This window comes from Amphiprion ocellaris, chromosome 15 (genome assembly GCF_022539595.1).
Source record: "Amphiprion ocellaris isolate individual 3 ecotype Okinawa chromosome 15, ASM2253959v1, whole genome shotgun sequence".
Taxonomy (NCBI): Eukaryota; Metazoa; Chordata; class Actinopteri; family Pomacentridae; genus Amphiprion; species Amphiprion ocellaris.
This window is the reverse complement of record NC_072780.1, coordinates 30,736,889-30,759,202: the sequence shown is the minus strand read 5'-3', so window position 1 is coordinate 30,759,202 and position 22,314 is coordinate 30,736,889. Positions and strand designations below refer to the sequence as shown.

Below are 22,314 nucleotides of genomic sequence, written 5' to 3'. Positions count from 1 at the left end.
GTTGTGTTTTGGTCTTGTTTTGGAGTGACGGACTCTAGTTAGTGTGAGAGAAGTTTGCAGCTTTCTCAGTTTAAAGATGCATTTTGTGGCTGCATCTAAAGTTAAATAGCTGCTGGATCTTATTCTGCAGCTTCAAGATTGAAATGATGAAAGATAGAAGTCTGGAAGCTTTAACAGTAGAGCTTTAATAAATGAAAACAATAAAAATCAAGTAAAATGAGACAAAACAAGAAAACTAAACTAAAATGAATAAATAGCAATAGCCTCCTTCTTTAAAAACCAGCCTTACTGATTTTAATGTTAAATTAAAATTAAATTAAGCAATATAAAGTAAAATGAAATAAAACTAAATAAAATAAAAATAAAATGTCATTAAAATCTAATTAAATAATATTAAATCAAAATGAAATAAAGTACAATAAAAAATTAAATTACATTAAGTTATATTATATTAAATTAAAACATAGGGGATTTAGAGAATCCTTGGATTTGTTGGGTTTTATGTGTATATTTGTAAAAAGAGGGAATTTTAGTTCAAAATCAGTCTGATTAATCACCACAATTATCAGTGCTTTAGTGTGTTGGATTCAAATTTAATTTATTTAGGCTGATCTCCATATTTAATAACACTGTTTGGACTTAGCTTCATTATATGTTATGATTATACTACGTAATTTACATGTAAAATAATTGAAAATAGTTTTTTTAAAAAAGGAATAAAAAAAATAGCACAATGAGTAGACAAATAAATAAATAAATAAACAAGCAAGTAATAAAAATAAATGAATATATCCACCCATCCATCAAACCATTTTCTTTACACTGCTTTGAAAATTGATTAATTTGTGTTTGTTTGTTAAATGAATAAGTAAGTAAATAAATAAATGAATAAATAAATAAAATAATAAATACGCGAATAGATAAATAGACAAGTATATAAATAAGTAAATAAGTAGATAAATAGAAACAAATCCATCCATCCGTTTTCTATTCACCACTTTGAAAATTGTTTTGATTTATTTGTTTGATAAATGAATAAATAAATAAATAAATCTACCTTATAAATGTTAACTAACTTTTCCAGCTACTGGTCACATCCGACTGAATCAAGCTGCAGCTTTTATTTGTTGTTTACACTTTCAGCTTTAGGTCTTTCCCTCTAAATAAATCGCTGCTGCTCCCTTCTGCTTGATGTTTTAATAAAATGTGTTTATGTATGTCTTATTTCAGGGAGCTGCAGGATCCCAGAACGTCACGGTGTCGGAGGGGAACGTGACTCAGTCGGCCGTCGGCTCCTTCACCTTCGATAACGACGTCACGCCTCAGATCTCCAGCCTCAGTCCTCAAACCACCACCGTCACGGGTCAGTTCAGAGCTTTTTATATATATAAATACTCTAAAGGTGGCTTTTGTAAAGTGTGTTTATTCATCTAAAGCCCTCGGTGAGGTCAGATCGTTGCATAAAGCATCACTATAGAGCTCCTCTTTGATTTGTTTAAACAGAGAATCAGGTTGAATGGGTTTTTGTTCCATAAAGGTCCATAGAAATCTAATCTGTCTGAATGTAGCCGAACACAAAACATCCAGGGACATAATAGAAGTTTATTCATTGTGTTTTAATACCTCATAGTGTCTCACAAAGGATCCAACAGAATAAACCAGAGAACATTCAGTGGATTATGATGCTACTGGACCGTATAGAAGGTTTCTGTCTGTTTATGATCAATATTCACAGAAGAAAAGGTTACTACAAGTCAAAACAGGCAATAATAGTAATAATAATGCTGTGAGTTTCTGATTATGATAAATAAAATACAGACAGGTGAAGTTAATGACTGATTATCTCATTACTGTGGATTTATTAGTTTAATCTTAGCACTTTGTGAATGTTCTTCTGAAAGGTGCAATACAAGTAAAGTTATTGTTATTATTAGAATCTCACAGACTTTTAAGGCTTTTGGCCGTTTTACGATGAAATTATTGAGACATTTTGAGCTCTTTATGCAAACGTTTTACAGTATTGTGATGTGAAACACCTCAGTTTTACAAGAAATAAGTCAAATAATAAATAAACTAATTTTTAAAATAAATAGACTGATAGATAAATCATAAAAATAAATAAATGGATAAATAGACAAGGAAAATGATAAATAAAGAAAATCATTAAAAAATAATAGATAAATAAGCAAATAAAGTAGATAAGTAAAGGTAAAGTAAAGTAAATAGATAAAAATAAATAGACAAAATAACAAATAAATGAATAGAGAAATAGACACATAGATAAATACATAAAAATAAATAAATAAGTAGGCAAATAAAATAATTAATATATAAATATATAAATAGACAGATAAAATAATTAATAGATAAAATAATAAAAAATAAATAGATAAATAGACAGGTAGCTAGATAGATAAATATATAAAGAATAATAAAATAAGCAAATGAAATAATGCATAAATAAAAAGCAAAATAGACCAATAAAATAAACAATAGATAAATAGACAAATAGATAGAAAAATACATAAAAAATAAATAGATAAATAGACAAATAAAATAATGAATCAATAAAATAATTTAAAAAAGAAATAGATAAGCAGACAACTAAAATATTAAATGAATAGATTAATATATAAGTAAAGCTGTACAAGTTTCTGGTTATATTAAATAAACTACAGGCAGGTGATGTTAATGACTGATTATCTTGTTTCTCTACATTCATAAGTTTAATCTCACAGACTTTTCAGACTTTTGACAGTTTTACTATCAAATAATCAAGACATTTTGAACTTTTTATGCAAACTTTTTATAGTGCTGTGATGTGAAACACCTCAGTGCTACAAGAAGAAATAGATTTGGAGCTACACTACTGTTCAAAAGTTTGGGGTCACTTAGAAATGACCTTATTTTTGAAAGAAAAGCAGTTTTTTTTAAAATTAAGATAACATTAAATGAATCATAAATAGACATTGTTAATGTGGTAAATGACTATTCTAGCTGGATAAATGTTGTATTTCCTGCATTTGTGGCTAATTTCAGTGGTTTATTTTCACTGCAATGATCCAAAAATACACGTATGACCCCTGATTTTCACATTTTGCAGCTGTTTTTTTAATGTTATATCTGATCATCATCACCTGAACTTTGACTGAGCAGGAAGATAGCGTGCCTGCATGGTTTGTTGTCTGAGTTCACCTGTGACTCGACTGTCACCTGGAGATAAAAACAGAGTGTGGAAACCTTCAGTCGTCACTCTTTCCTGTTTTTGTTCTGGAGTCTTGTAATGTGGATTTGCAGGTTTACTCTGTTTTTACCTTTTGAACCCTGACAATCAGAGGCAGCGGTGTAATTACAGTACACAATACAGAAGCTAGAATACCTGCAGGCGCTTTCTTACAAAGAAATGTAGAGGAATTAACCAGGCTAATTATCTTCACACTTGAATGACAGATGCTCCTCCGCTGACAGGATGTTTTTGCCTCCTTTTGTGCAGGACGCAGAGTTCTCACCATCTGGGGTTCCAACCTCAGAGACAATAGCAGCGTGGTGTTGGTGGGAGGGAAGGAGTGTGTTGCCCTGCAGTGGACGTCCACAAACATCACCTGTCTGCTGCCCGAGCTGCCGCCGGGTCGGCACAAGGTGGACGTTCAGGTCGGCAACAAGGGAAACCCCCAGACCAGGTAGAGCTGCTGTCAGAAACACCTGTAATCAGTCCATCTGACACATGAAACAGCTGTGACACTGTTTGTTCAGTGGAGTTTATGTTGTGTGTTGAGTGAAGGTTCGATGTTAAAGTTGGTCTGGAGATAAGAGCCGTTATATAACATCAAGAACTTTCAATGATTTAGATTATTCAGAGAAAAAAAAAAACATAAAAGTCCAACAGAAAACGCAATGAATTAATCCTAACGGTGAGGAAAAAGTACCAAATAAGATGATATTTATATAAGTTGGTTCAGTTTTTGGCATATATTTTCTTCAGCGGTGAAAAAAAAACTTAGATTCTGTGATTTACTAAACTTCCATTAAAGCCATGAGTCTCGTTATTTTAGATTTTCTAATATGTATTTTAAAAAATTCAACTGTAAACATAATGATCCACATCTAATAAACACAACAAAAACCAACAATTGAAATAAAACTAAATAAAAAAATCTAGTAATAGATAAATTAACCCCAAAAAAGTAAGAAAACACAACAAATTAATACAAAACTGAAGATATTTCCATAAATTAGTTCAGTTTTTGTCATATGTTTTCTTCAGTGGTGAAAAAAAAACTTAGATTCTGTGATTTACTAAACTTCCATTAAAGCCATGAGTCTCGTTATTTTAGATTTTCTAATATGTATTTTAAAAAATACAACAGTAAACATAATGATCCACATCTAATAAACACAACAAAAACCAACAATTGAAATAAAACTAAATAAAAAAATCTAGTAATAGACAAATTAACCCCAAAAAAGTAAGGTTAAAAAAGTGAAGATATTTCCATAAATTAGTTCAGTTTTTGTCATATGTTTTCTTCAGTGGTGAAAGAAAAACTTAGATTCTGTGCTTCACTAAACTTCCATTAAAACTAAAAACCCATTAATTTAGATTTTGAAATAAAAAAAAAAATCCAACAGCAAACACAATGATCCAGATCTAATAAACACAACAAAATCAATAATTCACAAGCTAAATTAACGGGAAAAAGTCAGAAAACACAGCAAATGAATACAAAACAAACACATACATTAGTTACATTTTATTTTAAAAAAAAAATAGACAAATAAATAAAATGCTGAATAAATAAGTAAATAAAGAGATAAATTCATCCATCCATTTAGATTCTGTGCTTCACTGAACTTATAATCCCACAGGTCCTGCATTTAAAGTCCCATTAATTTAGATACTCTAATAAAAATGATAAAAATCCAACAACAAAGACAATGACCCAGAGCTAATAAACACAACGAAACCCATAATTTATAAGATAAATTTACCAAAAAAAGTCAGAAAACACAAAAAAATGAATTCAAAATAAAAGATATTTACATAAATTAGTTATATTTTTATCATTTCTTTTCTTCAGTGGTGAAATAAAAACTTAGATTGTGTGCTTAACCAAACTTATAATACTGTATATCCTGCATTAAAGTCGCATTAATTTAGATTTTCTACAATAAAAATGTTAAAAAATCCACCAGCAAACACAATGACACACATCTAATACACACAACAAAACTAGTAATTTATTAGCTAAATTACTGCGAAAAAAGTCAGAAAACACAACAAATGGGTACAAAGCTGAATATATTTATATAAATTAGTTAAAAATAAACTTATAATACCCTATGTTCTGCATGTAAAGTCCCATTAATTTAAATTTTGAGTATAAAAACAAATAATAACCCAACAGCAATGACCCAGATCTAATAAACACAACAAAGCCAAAACCTCTATGTACAGACAGTTATTATGCAAGGAAGAATAAAAAAAAGAAAGTTAAATTTCTTGGATTATTTCTGTAATAAAAATTAAGAAAAAACAACATGCACGTGATTTTTTCAAGTGTCCACAGATGTTGCCATGTTTTCTTGACCTAGGATAGCTGATATGTCTTTGTAGTAGTACTTACAGCAGTACTGTAGTATATAATGGCTGCACAGTGATGCACATGAATGCTTAGTGGGGTCAATTCCGCTTAAAACTCTTCATTGTAGTAACTCATACTACAACTGATAATATTCGTAAAAATGAATCCACAAAAGTCATGACTCTGTTTTGTGTCCCTAGCAACGGTGTGAACGCCACCATTGAATACATCCTGGAAGTCTACAGCATCTCCCCGTCGTTCGGCTCTTTAATGGGAGGAACCACGTTGACAGTTTCTGGTTCTGGTTTCAGCAACAACACATCCGACAACAAAGTGTCTATTGGTGAGCAACATGTGGTGCAGCAATTTCAAACTGTTTTATTTAGGGATGTACTTTAACCAGGATCGACTACGACCATTTTTAACTGATCGGTATCCACAAGAGCCTAAGACCGATTCTTTGTTTACATCCGCTGTTACATGTGTTGTAAATTTGAATATTTGACTTAGTTTGGGCCAAAATATCAGCCAGTAGTTGATTAACAGTTGATATTAAGTTCAGAATTCTTTTTACTGGTCATGTGCTGGCATTACTAGACACATGACATAAACAAAGCATGTTGTAATTATCTATCCCACCAGGATTTCAAAAGTATATGGCAGTTATTCGTTGGTCAGAGATCATTAAGCCTAACAGAAGACTTTGTCATGGTGCCCGTTTACTCGCTAAATCCCGAAAATGCTCTATACAGTATCAAGCAATAAAAGGCTCCATCTGGTTATGCAACTGGGTAATACAATTATTCTACAATACTTTAGTACAATCTGCTATTACTACAATACTTTTACTTGGGTATGCACTGATATTACAGACACATGATACATGATGGCAAGGTATCAGAGTATATCGTCACTGATCCCTAAGTGGTACTTGTGCTCTGGTCTGAGATCATTAAGCCTAGCAGAAGACTTTGTCATGGTGCCCATTTACTAGTTAAACCCCAACAATGCTCTCTACAGTATTAAACACTAAGGGGCTCATCTGGTGGCAGAACCAGGTACTACAGCTCTTCTACAATACCACAGTCTACTAATTCTTTATACTGATGATGCACTGGTATTACTAGCAAAAGCGTAGACACATGACATAGGTGAACAAACTGGCTGCTACATATGCCAGTGGGATATAATATATCCTAATTGATCCCAACTTGGCACTTGTGCTCTGGTCTGAAGTCACTATGCCTCACAGAAAACCTTGTCATGATGGCCATTTACTAGCAAACCCCCCACAATGCTTTCTACAGTATTAAAAAAATAAGAGGTGTACATAACGTTCTGTAAAAAGAGAGCACAATTTTTTCCTTGTTGATAATCACTAGTGTAGTCTATTAATAATTATTGTCTTGATAACGCTACTTGGGCATAGCGAACACTGGTTCAGTCAAAAGACACATGGTACGGGAACCACATTTGTCATTGAGATAAAAGGGCATTGCTCTAATCAATCCCAGGTTGTCTTGAACATTTGAGCTCTGGTTGGAGGTCATTAAGCATCACAGAAGTCTTTGTCATGGTGCCGTTGCTAGGTAAACCCCCACAACACTCTCTGCTAGCCTTCTCTGGTTGCTACAGTGTTAGACAGTAAAAGTCTCCACCTATTGGCACAACCAGGTACTACAGCTGATCTGCAATGCTTGAATGGCCTTTGTTTGTTTGTTGGCCCTCGTAAAATGTTGTTGGCAGATACTAAACACTAAACGACTCAAATTAGGGGGAAAAAAACAATTTCATCAGGACTTCCCTAGTCTTAATCACCACAATAAAAATGTATAGCAATAGTCCGTTTTAAGAGTAAATATGTTTCTTAAGGCAAGCCTTATATCGAAAAATAAAACGTAATGGGTTAGGAGTCACTGGTGGAAATCTGTGACAATGCAACAACATGCAAATATGGAAAAGTACTATTATAGCTTAACGGAATCACGTTTCATAAATGATCCCACTCGTGTTTTGTGTTGCTACAGGAGATGTTCAGTGTGAAGTGACGGTCGCCTCGGAGAAAGAACTGCGATGCGTCGTCGAGTCGGAGCAGGAGACCCACAATGTCACCAACCAGGGATCTCACCACGGTAAGTTTCCATTTCCATCCTTTGTTCGGGTGTCAAACTAAATCTGTGCAGACTGAAACAGAGTTTAACAAAAAGAAGATCAACTTACGGAAAAGTGCCGCGAGCGAGGAAGCTGTCACCTGCAGCTTAAACATGACTGCACCTAGAAACTGTTAGGAAAACAAAAATCAAAGAACCAGTCAGACCTCTGCTAGTGCATAATTATCCTTATTTGAATAGGTGCAAGTATTTAGATTACATGTAAGGTAAACCTCTGACAATGAGATCTGCTGTATCTGTCTGTTTTTTTATTTGTCCTTGTGTTTTTGCAGTTTATGGACAGGGATATGCATGGAGTCCTTCCTCACTCACAGTGTTTGTTGGAGACACAGTGATGTGGCGTTGGGAGGCACCTCAGTTCCAGAGAGTCGGGTATCGGGTCTTCAGTGTTCCTTCTGCAAGTTCCACCACTCCTGCAGGGGGCCCGCTCAACAGTGGAGAGATGAAGAGTTCAAAAGGTAGAATACTGAGGCAGGAATCCACAGATTTTGAGTCAAAATCTTTCTTCTCATTATCCCCAATTTAAAGAAATACCTCTGCACCATTGCATATCATAACTGTTTCTTAAAGTGATAATTAGCTATGCAGGTTTGCGTTGAAGTGCTTATCCTCTTTTTTTCTTTTAATTAATCAGATAAAAGTTATATTATGGGGTTAAAATCTTGTTTTCAAGCAATATCTGTTCATTTCAGTACAGTTTAAGTTATAAAATGCCAATTCACAAATAAATTCTGGCTGACTTAATCTCATTATTTGGCATTTCATTCAGTTTGTGAATTAGCAAATCAGCTGCACAGTTGGAGGTTTCAAACGTGAACACAGAAACAGTAAAACAATAGCTGCAGCTCAAACTGTCTTGGTTTGCATCATGGTCCAAGTTCATCCTGTTCTTGCAATAACATACTTTTCCTTCCTTTGATGATGATGATGAGTTGCTGTTAATCATCTGCTTGTTATCAAACTCTGCTGTAGCTGCACCTAAAACATGATTGTGTCTGCTTTTGACTTTGGGTGCACGAGAATGAGGGAAGAACCTACATAACAAACAAGTTTACACAAGCTTTCGTCATTGCATGATGAACAGTTGTGTTACATAAACAGGTTCTGTGGTCAGATGGAGCAGCAATTGAGATATTAGGCCACAATTACAAGAAACGTGTTTGTAGAAGAGAAGATGAGGCCTTTAGCCCCAATAACACCAAACCCACCATCAAGCATGGTGGTGGCAGTACTATGGTCTGGGGCTGTTGTGCTGTCAGTGGTACTGTATATTGGAATACACAGGTGAATTACCTCCACATTCTTTTGGAAAACCTTAAATCATAAGCCCAAAGGTTGGGTCTTGGATGCAGTTGTGTGTTCCAGCAATACAATGGTAGTAAAGAAATCCAACTAGAATGAAGGTTTTAGAATGGTCTCTCCAAAGTCCTGATTTAAACCCCATTAAGAGTCTATGGAATGTACTGAAGAAACAAGTCTTTTGCACCAATTCTGTCAAGCGGAGTCAAAGATAAACCAGAAGCTTATGGACGGCTACTAAAGTGGCTAATTTCAGTGAAAATAGCCAAAAGATATTTAAATATTAGCTTTGCTGTGTGTACACTACTGTTAAAGAGTTTGGGGTCACTTAGAAATGTCCTTATTTTTAGAAAGAAAAGCATTTTTTTTAAATGAAGATAACATTAAATGAATCATAAATCTAGTGTAGACATTGTTAATGTGGTAAATGACTATTCTAGCTGGAAACAGCTGATTTTTAATGGAATATCTCCATAGGGATACAGAGGAACATTTCCAGCAACCATCACTCCTGTGTTCTAATGCTACATTGTGTTAGCTAATGGTGTTGAAAGGCTCATTGATGATTAGAAAACCCTTGTGCAGTTATGTTAGCACATGAATAAAAGTGTGAGTTTTCATGGAAAAGATGAAATAGTCTGGATGACCCCAAACTTTTGAACAGTCGTGTGCATTTTTGACCCAGCAAACTTTATCGTATTTCCAGAAGACGTATAATAAATCTTGAAGGAACCAAAATGCATGATTGTTATTTTTTTGTAAAAAGAAAATGTGTTTCAATGATTCCATAAGAGTCATTGGAAACTCAAGACTGCTGTGATATACATGGTCTTTATGCCTTTATAAACATTTGTTCACAACTTTACATGCTTCATGATTTACTGTAACACGTTTACTCTTCACTTAGGGTCTTACAGCTACCAGTTCACTGCTCCTGGTGTGTACCTCTACAGCAGCGGCTACGTAGACAACAACAACAACATTCTGCTGCAGGGAGTCGTGAAAGTAAGGAATCGGATGGAGAAGACCAGCGAGGTCTCCGTCAGCGTGGGAGGCATTCAGGCCAGACTGGTGGCAGGAGGTAAAGATGCAGATACGATGCTCTGATTCAGAAGCAGTATCCTCCAGCAAATCTGAAAATGTAAAGCTAAGACTTCAGATCAGACATTTTTATGACCCTCCCCTGCAGGTTCCCGTCACGTTTCCAGAGCAGCACAGCAATGCGTTGCATCACCACAGTGCCAGCAGACCAATCAGACTTCAAATGGGTTTTCCTACAGCTCCTTAGCCTGCTCCACCCCCACAGTCCACTCCATCTCCCCCAACCAGGGCTCGTACCACCAGGTCATCCACCTCCAGGGAATGGGCTTCAGCAACATCACCTGCGCTAATGAGGTTAGCATTTAGCTGAACAGATTTAAATCCAAGATGTTTTCTTTGGTCAGTGACTGACTGATAACTTTTACTCTGGTACTTTCTTCTTGAGAAAATAATGTAATAAATATATCTAACACTGCTACACAAGCTCGTTATTGAGATCCTGGAGACGTTCCCAGTGAAGGAGAACCCCAGATACATGTTGTGACTCCCCTTCCTTCTCAAGTCAAGGACATCCTGCACTTCAAGCAACTCTGAAAAGCATCAATCAGGATGATACAAGAACAGGTCACTGAATATCTGCTGGAGTCCTGTTAAATCTACCATTAAGAAATGGCAGGAATATGTAACATGAGTAAATCTGACTAGAGCAGGACGTCCTTAAAAAAACCAAGTGGCCGTGGCAGAAAGAGATGCGTGAAGGAGGCCACCAAGACACCCATGACTCCTCTGAAAGAAATACAAGAAGGACACTAGTGAGGAAGGCCACCAAGACACCTATGACTCATGTTAAGGAGATACAAGAAAAAAACTAGTGAAGTAGGTCACCAAGACATGTAGAAGTTCTGAAGAAGTTGCAAGAAAGAGACTAGTGAAAGAGACCACCAAGACACCTATAACTTCCCTGAAGGAGTTCCAAGCTTCAGTAGTTTGGATGTTAGAAACTGTTCATACAACTGTTGTCTGTTCTTCACCAGTCAAAGCTTTATGGGAGAAAAAGAGAAAGACAAAAATGTCTGATTAAATCCGGACTAGAATTCACCAAAGGGCTTGCAGGAGATTCTGGAGTTAACAGAAAGAAGGTTCTTTGGTGTAATGAAGCTAAAATCGAGCTTTTCTGTGATTAGACTTGACACTATGTCCATCACGAAGCATGGTCATAAATACTAGCTAGCAACTCAATCAGAGGAGTCATAGGTGTCTTGGTGGCCTCCCTCTATAATCTTTTGCTGCTCGGTCACTCAGTTTTGAGGACGACCTGCTCTAGTCACATTTACACATGTGCCATTTTCCTTTCCTATTCTTAATGATGGATTTAAATGGACTCCAAAGGATGTTTTGTGACTTTTTTTGTATCCATCCTCTGACTGATGCTTTTCAAAAACCTTTCTTGGAGTGTTCTTTTAGTCTTCGTGGTGTAGTTCTATCCAGGAGTACTGATTCACCAGTGACTGGACCATCCAGATACAGGAGTCTTTATACTACAATCACTGAGACACATTCACTGCACTGGGATAATCTCTGTTTCACAAACTGTGACTTCTAGTGCTGAATTAGGGGAGTTGTTTGAAAGAGGGTGAATGCTCCAAATTGAAGTCATCGCAATTCAATGTTGAAAAGTAATAAAAGGGGAAAATTTCCAAAGGGGGTAAATGTTTTGTTTTGTTTTTTTACCATAACTTCATTTTGTTTCTCAATCTTCATCATCCTCCTTTAAACCCAGCCTTCATCTTCATGGGTGCTCCATGTCTCGGCCTTTTGTGGAGTAATAAAGAGTTTATTGTGCCTCATGCCGTTCTGCTTTGCGTCCTGTAGGTAAAGGTTGGAGATCAGCCCTGTCAGGTGATCAACAGCTCTCATTCAGACATCAACTGCCAGCTCGCCCCCAGCACCAAGCTCCCCACCGGCGTCGCTTTGTCCGTGTCCGTCAGAGTCAACAACCTTGGTAGTGCCATCATCCTGGTGAAGAATGAGCTCGACCGTCGCTTCGTGGTTCTGCCCGTCGTCGACTCGGTCTCGCCTCCCGTCGGCAGCACCACCGGCTCCACGAGGCTCTTCATCCACGGTTCCGGCTTCTCCTCTGGACAAGTGACTGTCGCCGGCGAATCCTGCAGCATCCTGACGCTGAATTACACTCACATCCTGTGCGACACTGCTCCGTCTCAGCCGCACACTGGCGACGTAGTTTTCCACCAAGGCCGAATCCAAAGCTCCTGCCACTCCAACTGCTCCTTCGTCTACTCCTCCTCCATCACCCCAACAGTTACCAGCATCTCCCCCGACACTATTGATGGTGCCACCAGTGTCACCATCTCCGGCTCGGGGTTTGGAGGCCGTGTGGACATAGTGTCGGTTTTTGCCAACGCCACAGAGTTACAAGTCGCCAACGTTACCGACGGCAACATCACAGCGATGGTTGGCGCCCTGCCCGCCGGGTACCACTCAGTCAGAGTTACGGTGAGGAACAAAGGCCTCGCATCCGGTGTCGTCACCCTGAACAGTCGCGCTCATGCCATCCTGAACATCGCCGTGGGCAGTCTGGCAGGAGGAACTCCGCTCGTCTTCACCGGAAATGGCTTCACTCCAGGAAACACCAGCGTGACGATTGGTGGGAAACCCTGCGAGATTCAGAAGGTGATGCCGGGTCAACTTCACTGCATGACGCCTCCTCATGTTGAAGGGTTGGTGACCGCCAACGTCCGGGTCTCTTCTGTGGTTTATCCTCCACTCAACTTCAGCTACTCTGCAGCCCACACTCCGGTCCTCAGCTCCATCAGCCCCGCCACAGGTACATCTGGACGTTTTCAATCCAAGTCGCATATTTAGAAGACTTTGTCCATTAAATGAATCCTGTAGTACCTTATAATGGCTTAGATCTGTACGCCGTTGATTCCTCTAGATCAGTGGTTCTTAACCTTGTTGGAGGTACTGAACCCCACCAGTTTCATATGCGCATTCACCGAACCCTTCTTTATTGAAAAATAAAATGTGATCTTTTTCAAATTCAAGACATAGTTATATGTTTTACTGGTGCACAAAATGAACCGTGCATTAACATCACTTGTGTTCTTGTATTCCCCATCTCCATGCAGCTTAAGGAAGTGTTCCTTTAGTTTTGCCGGTGCTAGACTAGAATTGCTTAACTTGGCATTGCAAATCATGCAGATAGGATGCTGACTCCTATTCGTCCGACCACTTTCTTTTTTTGCTCAACATAGTTAGTATGGATTAAAATATTAAGAAAGAAATCACACGACTTACCATCATGACAGTCACAAGTCGATTACTGAGCGCACCAAATTCCCTGCAGCACAGACTGGCCAAGCAATGTAGCGTGATCACCTGCAGCCAGTGATGGCCAAGCAGGGCGTGTCATCACGAATCATATGAGTCGGATGTGTCTTGACCTCCGTCGAACCTCTGAGACTGATTCACTGAACCCCGAGGGTTCGATCGAACCCAGGTTAAGAACCACTGCTCTAGAACAACAGTCCCCAACCACCAGGCCACAGATCATTTGATAGCGAGCTGCACAAAAACTTCTATTTTTTAAATTTTATTTCCGGCGTAGTCTGCAGGGTGTTTTACTTTAATAAATGACTAGATCGTCTTCCCGTCACTTCCGTCTGTGCTCGTTTCCTGCCAAACTTAACATAAAAACAAACATCTCTGGAGAGCCTCTTTGAAAATCGAGAGAGACTCGATGCTGAGACAGAAGAAATAATCATTTAAAAAAAAACTTTATTTGTTTAGGACGCTTTTTTTTATTTTAAAATATATATTTACATATTATTTGTTATATTTGCAATGATCTGTCCGTATAAAATTGTCTTGCTTGAAACCGGTCCTGGTGCAAAAAAGGTCACAGACTGCTGCTCTAGAATGTGCACCGTTAATAATGTATGTTTTTTTAAATTATTTTTAACTGTGATTTTTAAAATTACAAATACTAACCAGTAAAATCAGAGAAAAAAATGTAATTTACATTTTAACTATAAAAAAAATCCCAAATTATACATAATATTCACAAAAATCTGTATTTTTAAAAAAGGTAATACTTTTTTCTTTTTTACAACACTTGACCATAAAGTTACAGTTTTTAACAGTATTTAAAAGTGATTTAAAAGGTTAAAAGATTGTCACTTTTTTCACCTGTGTTTTACAATTTTTGAACATCACTGTATTCTACAGTTTCCTTATTGTTTATACTGTATTTATAATAATGTTTTAAACTGTCTTGATTTTTTGGGGCGTTTTTTTTTTTTTTTTTTACAGTATAAGTATTCCTCCTTTAGTACAAGCAGGGGCCTGAAAACTACACAAAAACTGCATTTTTTCTGTATTTTTTGCCATATTTTGGATCAGTTAATCTTGATAAACTGTAATTTTTTTAGTGCACAAAGACACTTTTTCCATAAACAACTTTAATAACAGTTGTTTTTTTTTCATCAAATCAGTCGCTGAGGAAAAAACATACTTTTTTAACCCATGTTTCTGTGAAACTCATCTCAGTATTATTTACATGAAGTCCTACTTTTGATAATACCACCTTTTAATAATAAACCACCCATGGCTGTGGCTGGATTGTTATTTTTTTGGGTCTTGTGCACCTTTCTAGTAGCAGATGCAGTAGTAGTTTGTTGCACACACAACCTTTAAAGTAATTTGATTTTAAATGTAAAACATCCACATGTCAGTGACAAAAATTCTGCATGTTTACATATTTTACATCCTTCTCCTCTGTCTGGTTCCCACAGGTCCGAGTGGATCCGTCCTCTCGCTCAACGGTTCAGGATTTGGCAACGACTCTCAGCTTGTCTCGGTCACCATAAATAACGTCCTCTGCAACGTGTCCATGGTGTCGGACTCTCAGATCCAGTGCACGGCAGGAAACAACCCAGGAGGAGCTTACAAAGTGATGCTGCTTCACCGGGGCAAAGGTTACGCCCAATCAAACGTCATGTTCACGTACGAACTGAAGATCAGCAGTGTGACGCCCAACGAGAGTAAGCAGACAGAGTGATGCTCGGTCATGTTTTTGTTATTTTATGTGCGAAATGAAGCCGCACATGTGGAGTTGAAAAGGTAAAAACTGTCCCTGTGCAACTTTGAGCATTGCTGAGCTTTTATTTTGAAAGTGAGTCACCAGTTGCTTGCAATGAGCAGAGCAGCAGACTGAGGATTAGAACTTCAAACAAATGGTCACAGTTCAAAAACTGTAAGACGTACTGAAAAAATTCTTTCAGCGTGTGAAGCAGAGTCTTGTTTTGAACATTCTGATGTGTTTTCATGTCCGTTCTGTGCTTTATCCAGATTTGGTGGCAGGTTAGAGAGACTCACTTTCTGATTTTAGAGCTCAGATATAATAGGAGTCAATGAGAGTTTTGGTCAACGCACTCTGTGTTGTGAGGTGATTTATGAAAAAAACCTAAGTTGTACAGCAGTGAGGGACACACTGGATGAAAGAGGACAAAAATGCCTAAATTTTAATGTATAAATCGTTCATATAGAGGAGAAGTTGTCAGAGGGAGACGAGGTTAAATGCACCTTTATCATAAAAATTTTCTAGTCAAAATTTAGAGTGGGTCCCGACTTTCAAAAAAAAATCATTAAACTTAAACTGCGCCTGCGTAAAAAACATAAAGCATATCAAAATGAAGATTTAGAGGAATCACATTCAAAGCCTTGTGACCCGTTCATACTTTGAATGAAGTTTCTACTGTGAAATATTTCAGAACTACAGGGTTGCAAAAGTGAGTGAATTTTGGTAACTGTCTGGCTGACTTCCCATTCATTTCAATGGGGACGTTTGATGCAATTTTTTACCAATTTCATCAAAACCGAGCTACCAAAAGTCACAGCAGACCAGTCCTCATCAAGCCACACATTTGGATATATAGTTTATATGGGTTTTCTCAAAGTCTATAAGAATAAGCTGAAAGAATAACAGTAAGAATCTTTTAATGCTTATTTATATTGTATTTAGTAATAAAATAGAAAAACTAGAACTGATCCTGCAGAAGTCTTTTACAGTAAATCCATTCATTTCACCTGTACTGTGTTTGTGTCACAGCTATTGTCATTATCCTTGTGTTGTGATGCCCTACTGTTCAGTTTTTGTCATCTCACTGAATAAATTCTGTGATTCAGGTGGTTTTGGTGGCGGCAGACTGACGACCATCCGAGGCTCTGGGTTCTCAAACACAACTGTAGTGAAAATCTGCGACCAGCTTTGTATCGTTGACCGAGAAACGTCGACGTCGACACAACTGCTCTGTGTTCCTCCACCCAACAATGGTAACTTCACTGGTTTCTGTTTTCAAATTACAGCAAATAGGTAGGAGAATCCAGTCTGACCGTCGTAGCTGCAGCATTTCAAAGTCAGAGACAGATTAAAGATTTTTAAAAGACAAAAAGCAGCAACTGTGCGATGTTGGCTGTTTTCTGAGTTCTCAATTATTCTAGTCACTGTTTCTTGTTTCCATAGAAGAGCAGGACTTTATATTGCAGTGAAAAATGAGCTCACAGAGAAGAAAAAAGTGGGAAAAGGCTGCTCATGCTCTCATAAACAACAAGTTTTCCGTTGGAAAGAATTGTCAGATTTCTGACTTTTCAGTGGTTCTTGAACTTCTCTTTGACGTGTTCCTGTTTCCTCTGAAAACTCATTGTAAAATTGTGATTTATGTCTTTAAAATCATCTCATTTGAAAATGTGCCAAAAGTGTGCTTTTGCATTCATCAAATTCTTTAAAAAATAAATTAAAACTACAAAATGTGGCCTTTCTCACAACAACTGAAACACAGTTAAGTGACTCAGGTTGAACCAACAGTGTCAAAATTTCAGGGACTTCTGGCTGAACTACAGGCAGTGTTTAACGCAAGGAATGTAATTTCCCAAAATCTTTCTTTTAAATTCTTTCATGCTTTAAGCCACTGTCTAAAAGAACTTGCTTTCTTTTTAAAAAGCAGTTTAAAACATTCTTTTTGCACTTCAGAGTAAAGTTTTTGAGATTCAGTGACAGCTACGGAGATTTCTTTACAAGATTGATGTTTAACAACTGAACTCCAAAATCCACCGCTGTGTCTTTAAAAAATGTTTGCAACTTTTATCAGAGCAAAAAACTGTAAAAGCACACAAAAAAAGTGGATTTTCAACATTTCGATGACACTTGAAGTACTGTGAAAAATTACCCAGATCATGACATTTCATCAAAATCAAATCAAACCGTTTTGCACAAGATTCTATAAACAGGAAATTTGACTTTTCGATTGAACTGCAGGCTGTGTAAACATAAAACATCTATAGTATGTAGAGCTACTAATGAATGAAAATGAAAAGTGCATTACAAATAAAATGCATTATTATTACTATTATTGCTATTTTTTTCCAGTGTTGGTAACGCCTGTGGGATTGAATTTATGTTTTGTTTTTTTTTGTTCAAGTTAACAACTAACTTTTTATGATTTGTGGCTTTATAATCTTTCTGTTCTGCACAACAGACATTTTTTAGTTTTCTCTACTTCTAACCATGGTTGTTCTGTTTCACTAGAGGAGCAGGACTTTATATTGTAGTGAAAAATGAGTCCACAGTGAAGAAAAAAATGTCAAAAAACCTAAACTGCTTGGAGTTAAGGGGGTTATGAAAGAAAAGAGCTGTAAGATGCAGACGAGGAATGCTGTCGACCCGTCAGGTGAGATGATAAGTTGCGTGTTAATCCCACCTGTCTGTTACTGTTGCATGAACCCGTCTGTCTCCGTGTTTTTTTTTGTGGTCGTCTGATCTCAGGAACTCAGTCGCACCTGAGCTGCGACGTTTCCGTCATCAACCTGCTGAGCAACGTCACCGTGTCCGGCGCCTTCACCTACAGATCTCAGCTGACTCCGGTAGTTGCCGAGGTTTCTCCACGCCGAGGAAGCACCGCCGGAGGCACCAGGCTCACCATCACCGGCTCCGGTTTCAGGTGCACAAACATGCCAAACACAACAGACAGACACACCCAGGACACGGACCACTGCTCAGGAAGCTTAGACTTGCGTAACACGTGTGCTCTTCTGTCACAGGAAGTCTGACTCCAAACATGAGTCATGTAAGAAATGAGACAACGTTTTTTAGGAGTGCATTTTACTGTTTTAACTTCCCACATATGCAGGATGCAGTACCAAGTATAATGTTTCAGTGTGAAGTTATAAACAACCATATTAACAACACATGAAAAGCTCTCAGAGAGCGCAGTCCTCCTCCAAGGCTGCTCATTCCCTCATATGACATTTTCAGAAATGCAGCATTTCTGTATTAGTTATTGATGATGAGAAATCACAGCAGCATAGAATGTGTCCATTTAATATAGATGTACCCACAAACAAAATGACATTGTGCTGAGCACAGGTGTGTGTTATACATGTGTACATTATGTACGGATACGGAATCATGTGACCTAAATATGTAGCGGGCGGCGGGAATTGATGGGACTCAGAAACACCCCCACAATTTAATCAGTTGTTCCTTGTATCATTTCCAACAGATAAGTCCACAGCGGTGGATTTGTAGTAGGATCACAATCATGTGATCGTCAGCAGGCAGCTGATGTAGTGTTCACTTGTTGTCATGGTTACAGTGATGCTGTGCCACTATCTCACAATGATACAGAAATCCTTAACAAATCCATGGATCCAGACTATAAGCTGCATCACTCCCAAAATCTAATCACTTGGTCCTTGTGTCATTTCTGACCTTCCCTGAAAGTTTGATGAATAGACATACACATGAAGTTAAAGAACAAAATCGTTTGTTTCATTTATATTTATCTGCATTTTTTAAAATCTGTCTACTATATTCACAGATTACTGCAAACTCAAAGTGCAAGTACAACAATTATATTCAACATTTTAAGACTTTTTGGAAACTCAAGCACTTTCAGCGTCTTGAAAAGTGGTTTATTATGGGATGGCTACACTGTTTCCCAGGACTGTATGGTGCTTCGCCCCGCTGTACATTTGCATAAAATAGCTTCATTTATGCAAATATGGGGCAGGGAGCGGAGGTCTGACACATTGTGAAACTTTTGTTAAACATCTCAACTAGCCGTTGTTGAACTAAAATGAGGACAGATTCAGCAGGTTATTTCTCGTCTCAAATGCTTTCAGAAATACTTTTGGCTGAACAGTTTCTGCAATAAAATAGAAATCTTTCGTTAGATTCAGATATATTTTTATTCATGCACAGAGAAAAGACAAATACATTCTACCAAAGTAGTTTCCAGCAGATGTACATGAAAGGGAACCCCAGGGAAGCAAAAGTGCTTATAATTAGGGGACCCAAGCAACCAAAAACATCATCACCCACATTCCCCTAAACCCCCGACCCCATCAACGAACACCACACACAAGCACACACACAATCACAGGCAGCATCATTTCCAAACAATACATGATTTTGTCAGAGATTATACATAGGAAGACAGTAGTTTCTTTCTAACATTTTTTGGAGACAGAAAAGGACTGTGATAATTTAATGAACCCATCTAGCTCATTCCACATCTGCGGATCCCTGCAAATAACACTCAGGCTGGTACATTTAAGTTTACGCTTCTTCCCCAGTATATAGTTTTTTTTCCTGGTGTTATGAGTGTAGAGGGGACAGGAGATTGGGATGAGCTCACATAAGCGTTTACTGAGTTGGTTGATAACCTGATACATAATACAGGCGTTGTGATAGATGTTAAAACCAGGAAGCCTCAGGAGATCAAGAGAGAGGAAAATAGAGCCAGAAGGAGCTGCATAAGCAGACCTTCTAAAAGCACGAATTATTTTCTTTTCTAAAGAGTGTAGCTTCGTCCTGTGTATCTTCTTCACGGCTGCAAACAGACCTTAGGTTCATTACCGCCCCCTACTGGGCTGGAGTGTCCATCAGAGTTACCGGTGTGCCAGAAATGAAGGAACTCAGAAAGGTGCAATTAAATTTTTTTTTTTTTTGTCTGTAATAAATTAATTGTAATTAACGCGGTAAAGTCCCAGCCTTAATTACAGTCTGAGAAGGAAAATTGACTCTTTCCCCTTCCTAAGGTCATCATGTCCTTTAGACAGGCAGACGCTGCAGGAGATTAGATATCCTGACGTGACCAAGCAGATGAGTTGTCTCCATATTGGTCCACAAATTTCCCTAAAGATCAGAGAGAATCCTCAGAACTGATACAAGCACTGATTTGCATGTCCTGGTTCTCGGTCACTTCTCCTGACGTCAGTAAACGTTACCAAACCAAAGTCATCTGAGTCTCCAGTGTGTCTCTGTCTGCCTCCTCATCGTCTCCCACTGAACTCCCACAACACAATCATACATCAATTTAAACAGCTACTACATTAAGTTACCAAATAAATAGAATAAACAACACTGTAACGCACTACTGTGACAAAATAAACAGTTATTTATCACCAACTATATTATAACAACGTACTATATTTAACTATAATGTTCCTTCACACAGATGCTTTTACTAATCGTATAAATATTGTATTTTTTCTGAATTATTACTAATATCTTATACTACGCTATTATAGAGTCTTTCTCAAATATATCTGGATACAAGGTTAACTGGTCTAAGTCAGAAGCATTGCCTTTGACAGCTTATTGTCCACCAGATCTTTTTAAACCAGGGGAGTTTGAATGGCCAAAACAAGGAATTAATTACTTGGGCATTTTATTTCCCCGTTCCTTAAAAGATTTAATAAAAGTTCATTATGAGCCAGTAATGCAAAAGATTTCCTGCGACATTAATAGATGGGGGGCACTCAATTTATCAATGGTAGGTAAAGTTAACGCAATAAAAACAAACTGTTTCAAAAATCAATTATCTTCTTCAGTCCCTCCCTCTTGAGGTTCCTATGTCTTATTTTAAGCAATTTGATAAGGTAATAAAACATTTTATCTGGAATGGGAAACGCCCTAGAATGAATCTAAATAAATTGCACAAACCAGTGGAGAGTGGTGGGCTCAGCCTTCCTAAAATGCTATATTACTATTATGCTTTTAGTTTAAGACACTTGGCCCACTGGTCATTGCCGCCAGAAAGGGCACCACCCTGGTTTAAAGTGGAAACATCTATTTTAGATCCAATAGATCCTTTACAAATTATATCCACTAAACGGAGTGACAACCTTAAGCATCACCCAATTACATCACATCTTAAGTCGGTCTGGCATAAGCTTGCTGACTTAATGAGGTTTGATGTTTATTTAAATATTAGATCTAGCATATGGGAAAACCCCAAATTATGTATTGATAAAAAAACAATTCTGTGGACAGATTGGCTGAATAAGGGCCTTCAGACTTTGAATGATTTGTACAATCATGGCATATTAAAATCATTTGAAGAAATAGTCGAACAGTATAACATCTCTAAATGTGATTTTTTTTTAAATATTTACAACTTCGTCACCTCTTGTCCAAAGTTTTTGCTCCATCTAATCCATTTCCGGTAAAGTGTGACTTTTATGATAACATTCCCTTAAGATACAAAAAAGAACATGAGGTGTCGGCATATTTTGCAATATTGATTCAGACTTTAAAGGATACTTCGCTTAATGCAATTAAGACAGTATGGGAAAAGGACCTAAAGCTTTCAATAGACCAAAAGACTTGGGAAGGGATTTTTAAAAAAATAAAGCATATGTCAAGGGATGCAAAGGTGCGTCTCATACAGTTCAAAATCTTGCATTGCTACTATTGGACCCCCTTAAGATTGTTTCGCCTTGGACTAAGGGAATCACCTAAATGTTGGCGTTGCAATAAAGCGGAGGGAAATCTAGCACATGGTTTATGGTTTTGTGATAGAATTCAAGAATTCTGGATAGGTATGCACGAAACCTTAAACGAAATTAGTAATATTTCGATCCCATTTGATCCAAGATTATTTATTTTGGGAGATGATTCCATATTGCATGAACATGATATATGCATTAAGAGTTGGATCCAAACTAGTGCCATGATTGGTAGACAAATCATTCTTAAAAATTGGAAAAAGGAGGGACCACCATTCCTTCATGAATGGGTGATGGAAATGGCAAAGGTGGCAGCTTTTGAAAGAATGTCTTTCAAACAGATAGGACGAGTCTCCTTCTTCACAAAAAAATGGAGCAAATATTTTGAATATTTAGAAAACACAGTGTGA

At 37.3% G+C, this 22,314-nt stretch overlaps 1 protein-coding gene across 2 annotated transcripts in view; it reads left to right on the top strand.

The window, feature by feature from the left end:
* The window catches only part of LOC111568986 (fibrocystin-L-like), a 92,979-nt gene that overhangs the window by 31,285 nt on the left and 39,380 nt on the right, over positions 1–22,314 (top strand). For both annotated transcript variants that reach the window (XM_055017593.1, XM_055017592.1), the window contains exons 32-42: positions 1,231–1,363; positions 3,494–3,680; positions 5,783–5,925; positions 7,610–7,714; positions 8,026–8,211; positions 9,960–10,133; positions 10,242–10,447; positions 11,966–12,938; positions 14,908–15,156; positions 16,301–16,447; positions 17,937–18,111. In XM_055017593.1, coding sequence (XP_054873568.1) covers positions 1,231–1,363; positions 3,494–3,680; positions 5,783–5,925; positions 7,610–7,714; positions 8,026–8,211; positions 9,960–10,133; positions 10,242–10,447; positions 11,966–12,938; positions 14,908–15,156; positions 16,301–16,447; positions 17,937–18,111 — 2,678 coding nt within the window. The remainder of the gene's footprint in view (positions 1–1,230; positions 1,364–3,493; positions 3,681–5,782; positions 5,926–7,609; positions 7,715–8,025; positions 8,212–9,959; positions 10,134–10,241; positions 10,448–11,965; positions 12,939–14,907; positions 15,157–16,300; positions 16,448–17,936; positions 18,112–22,314) is intronic.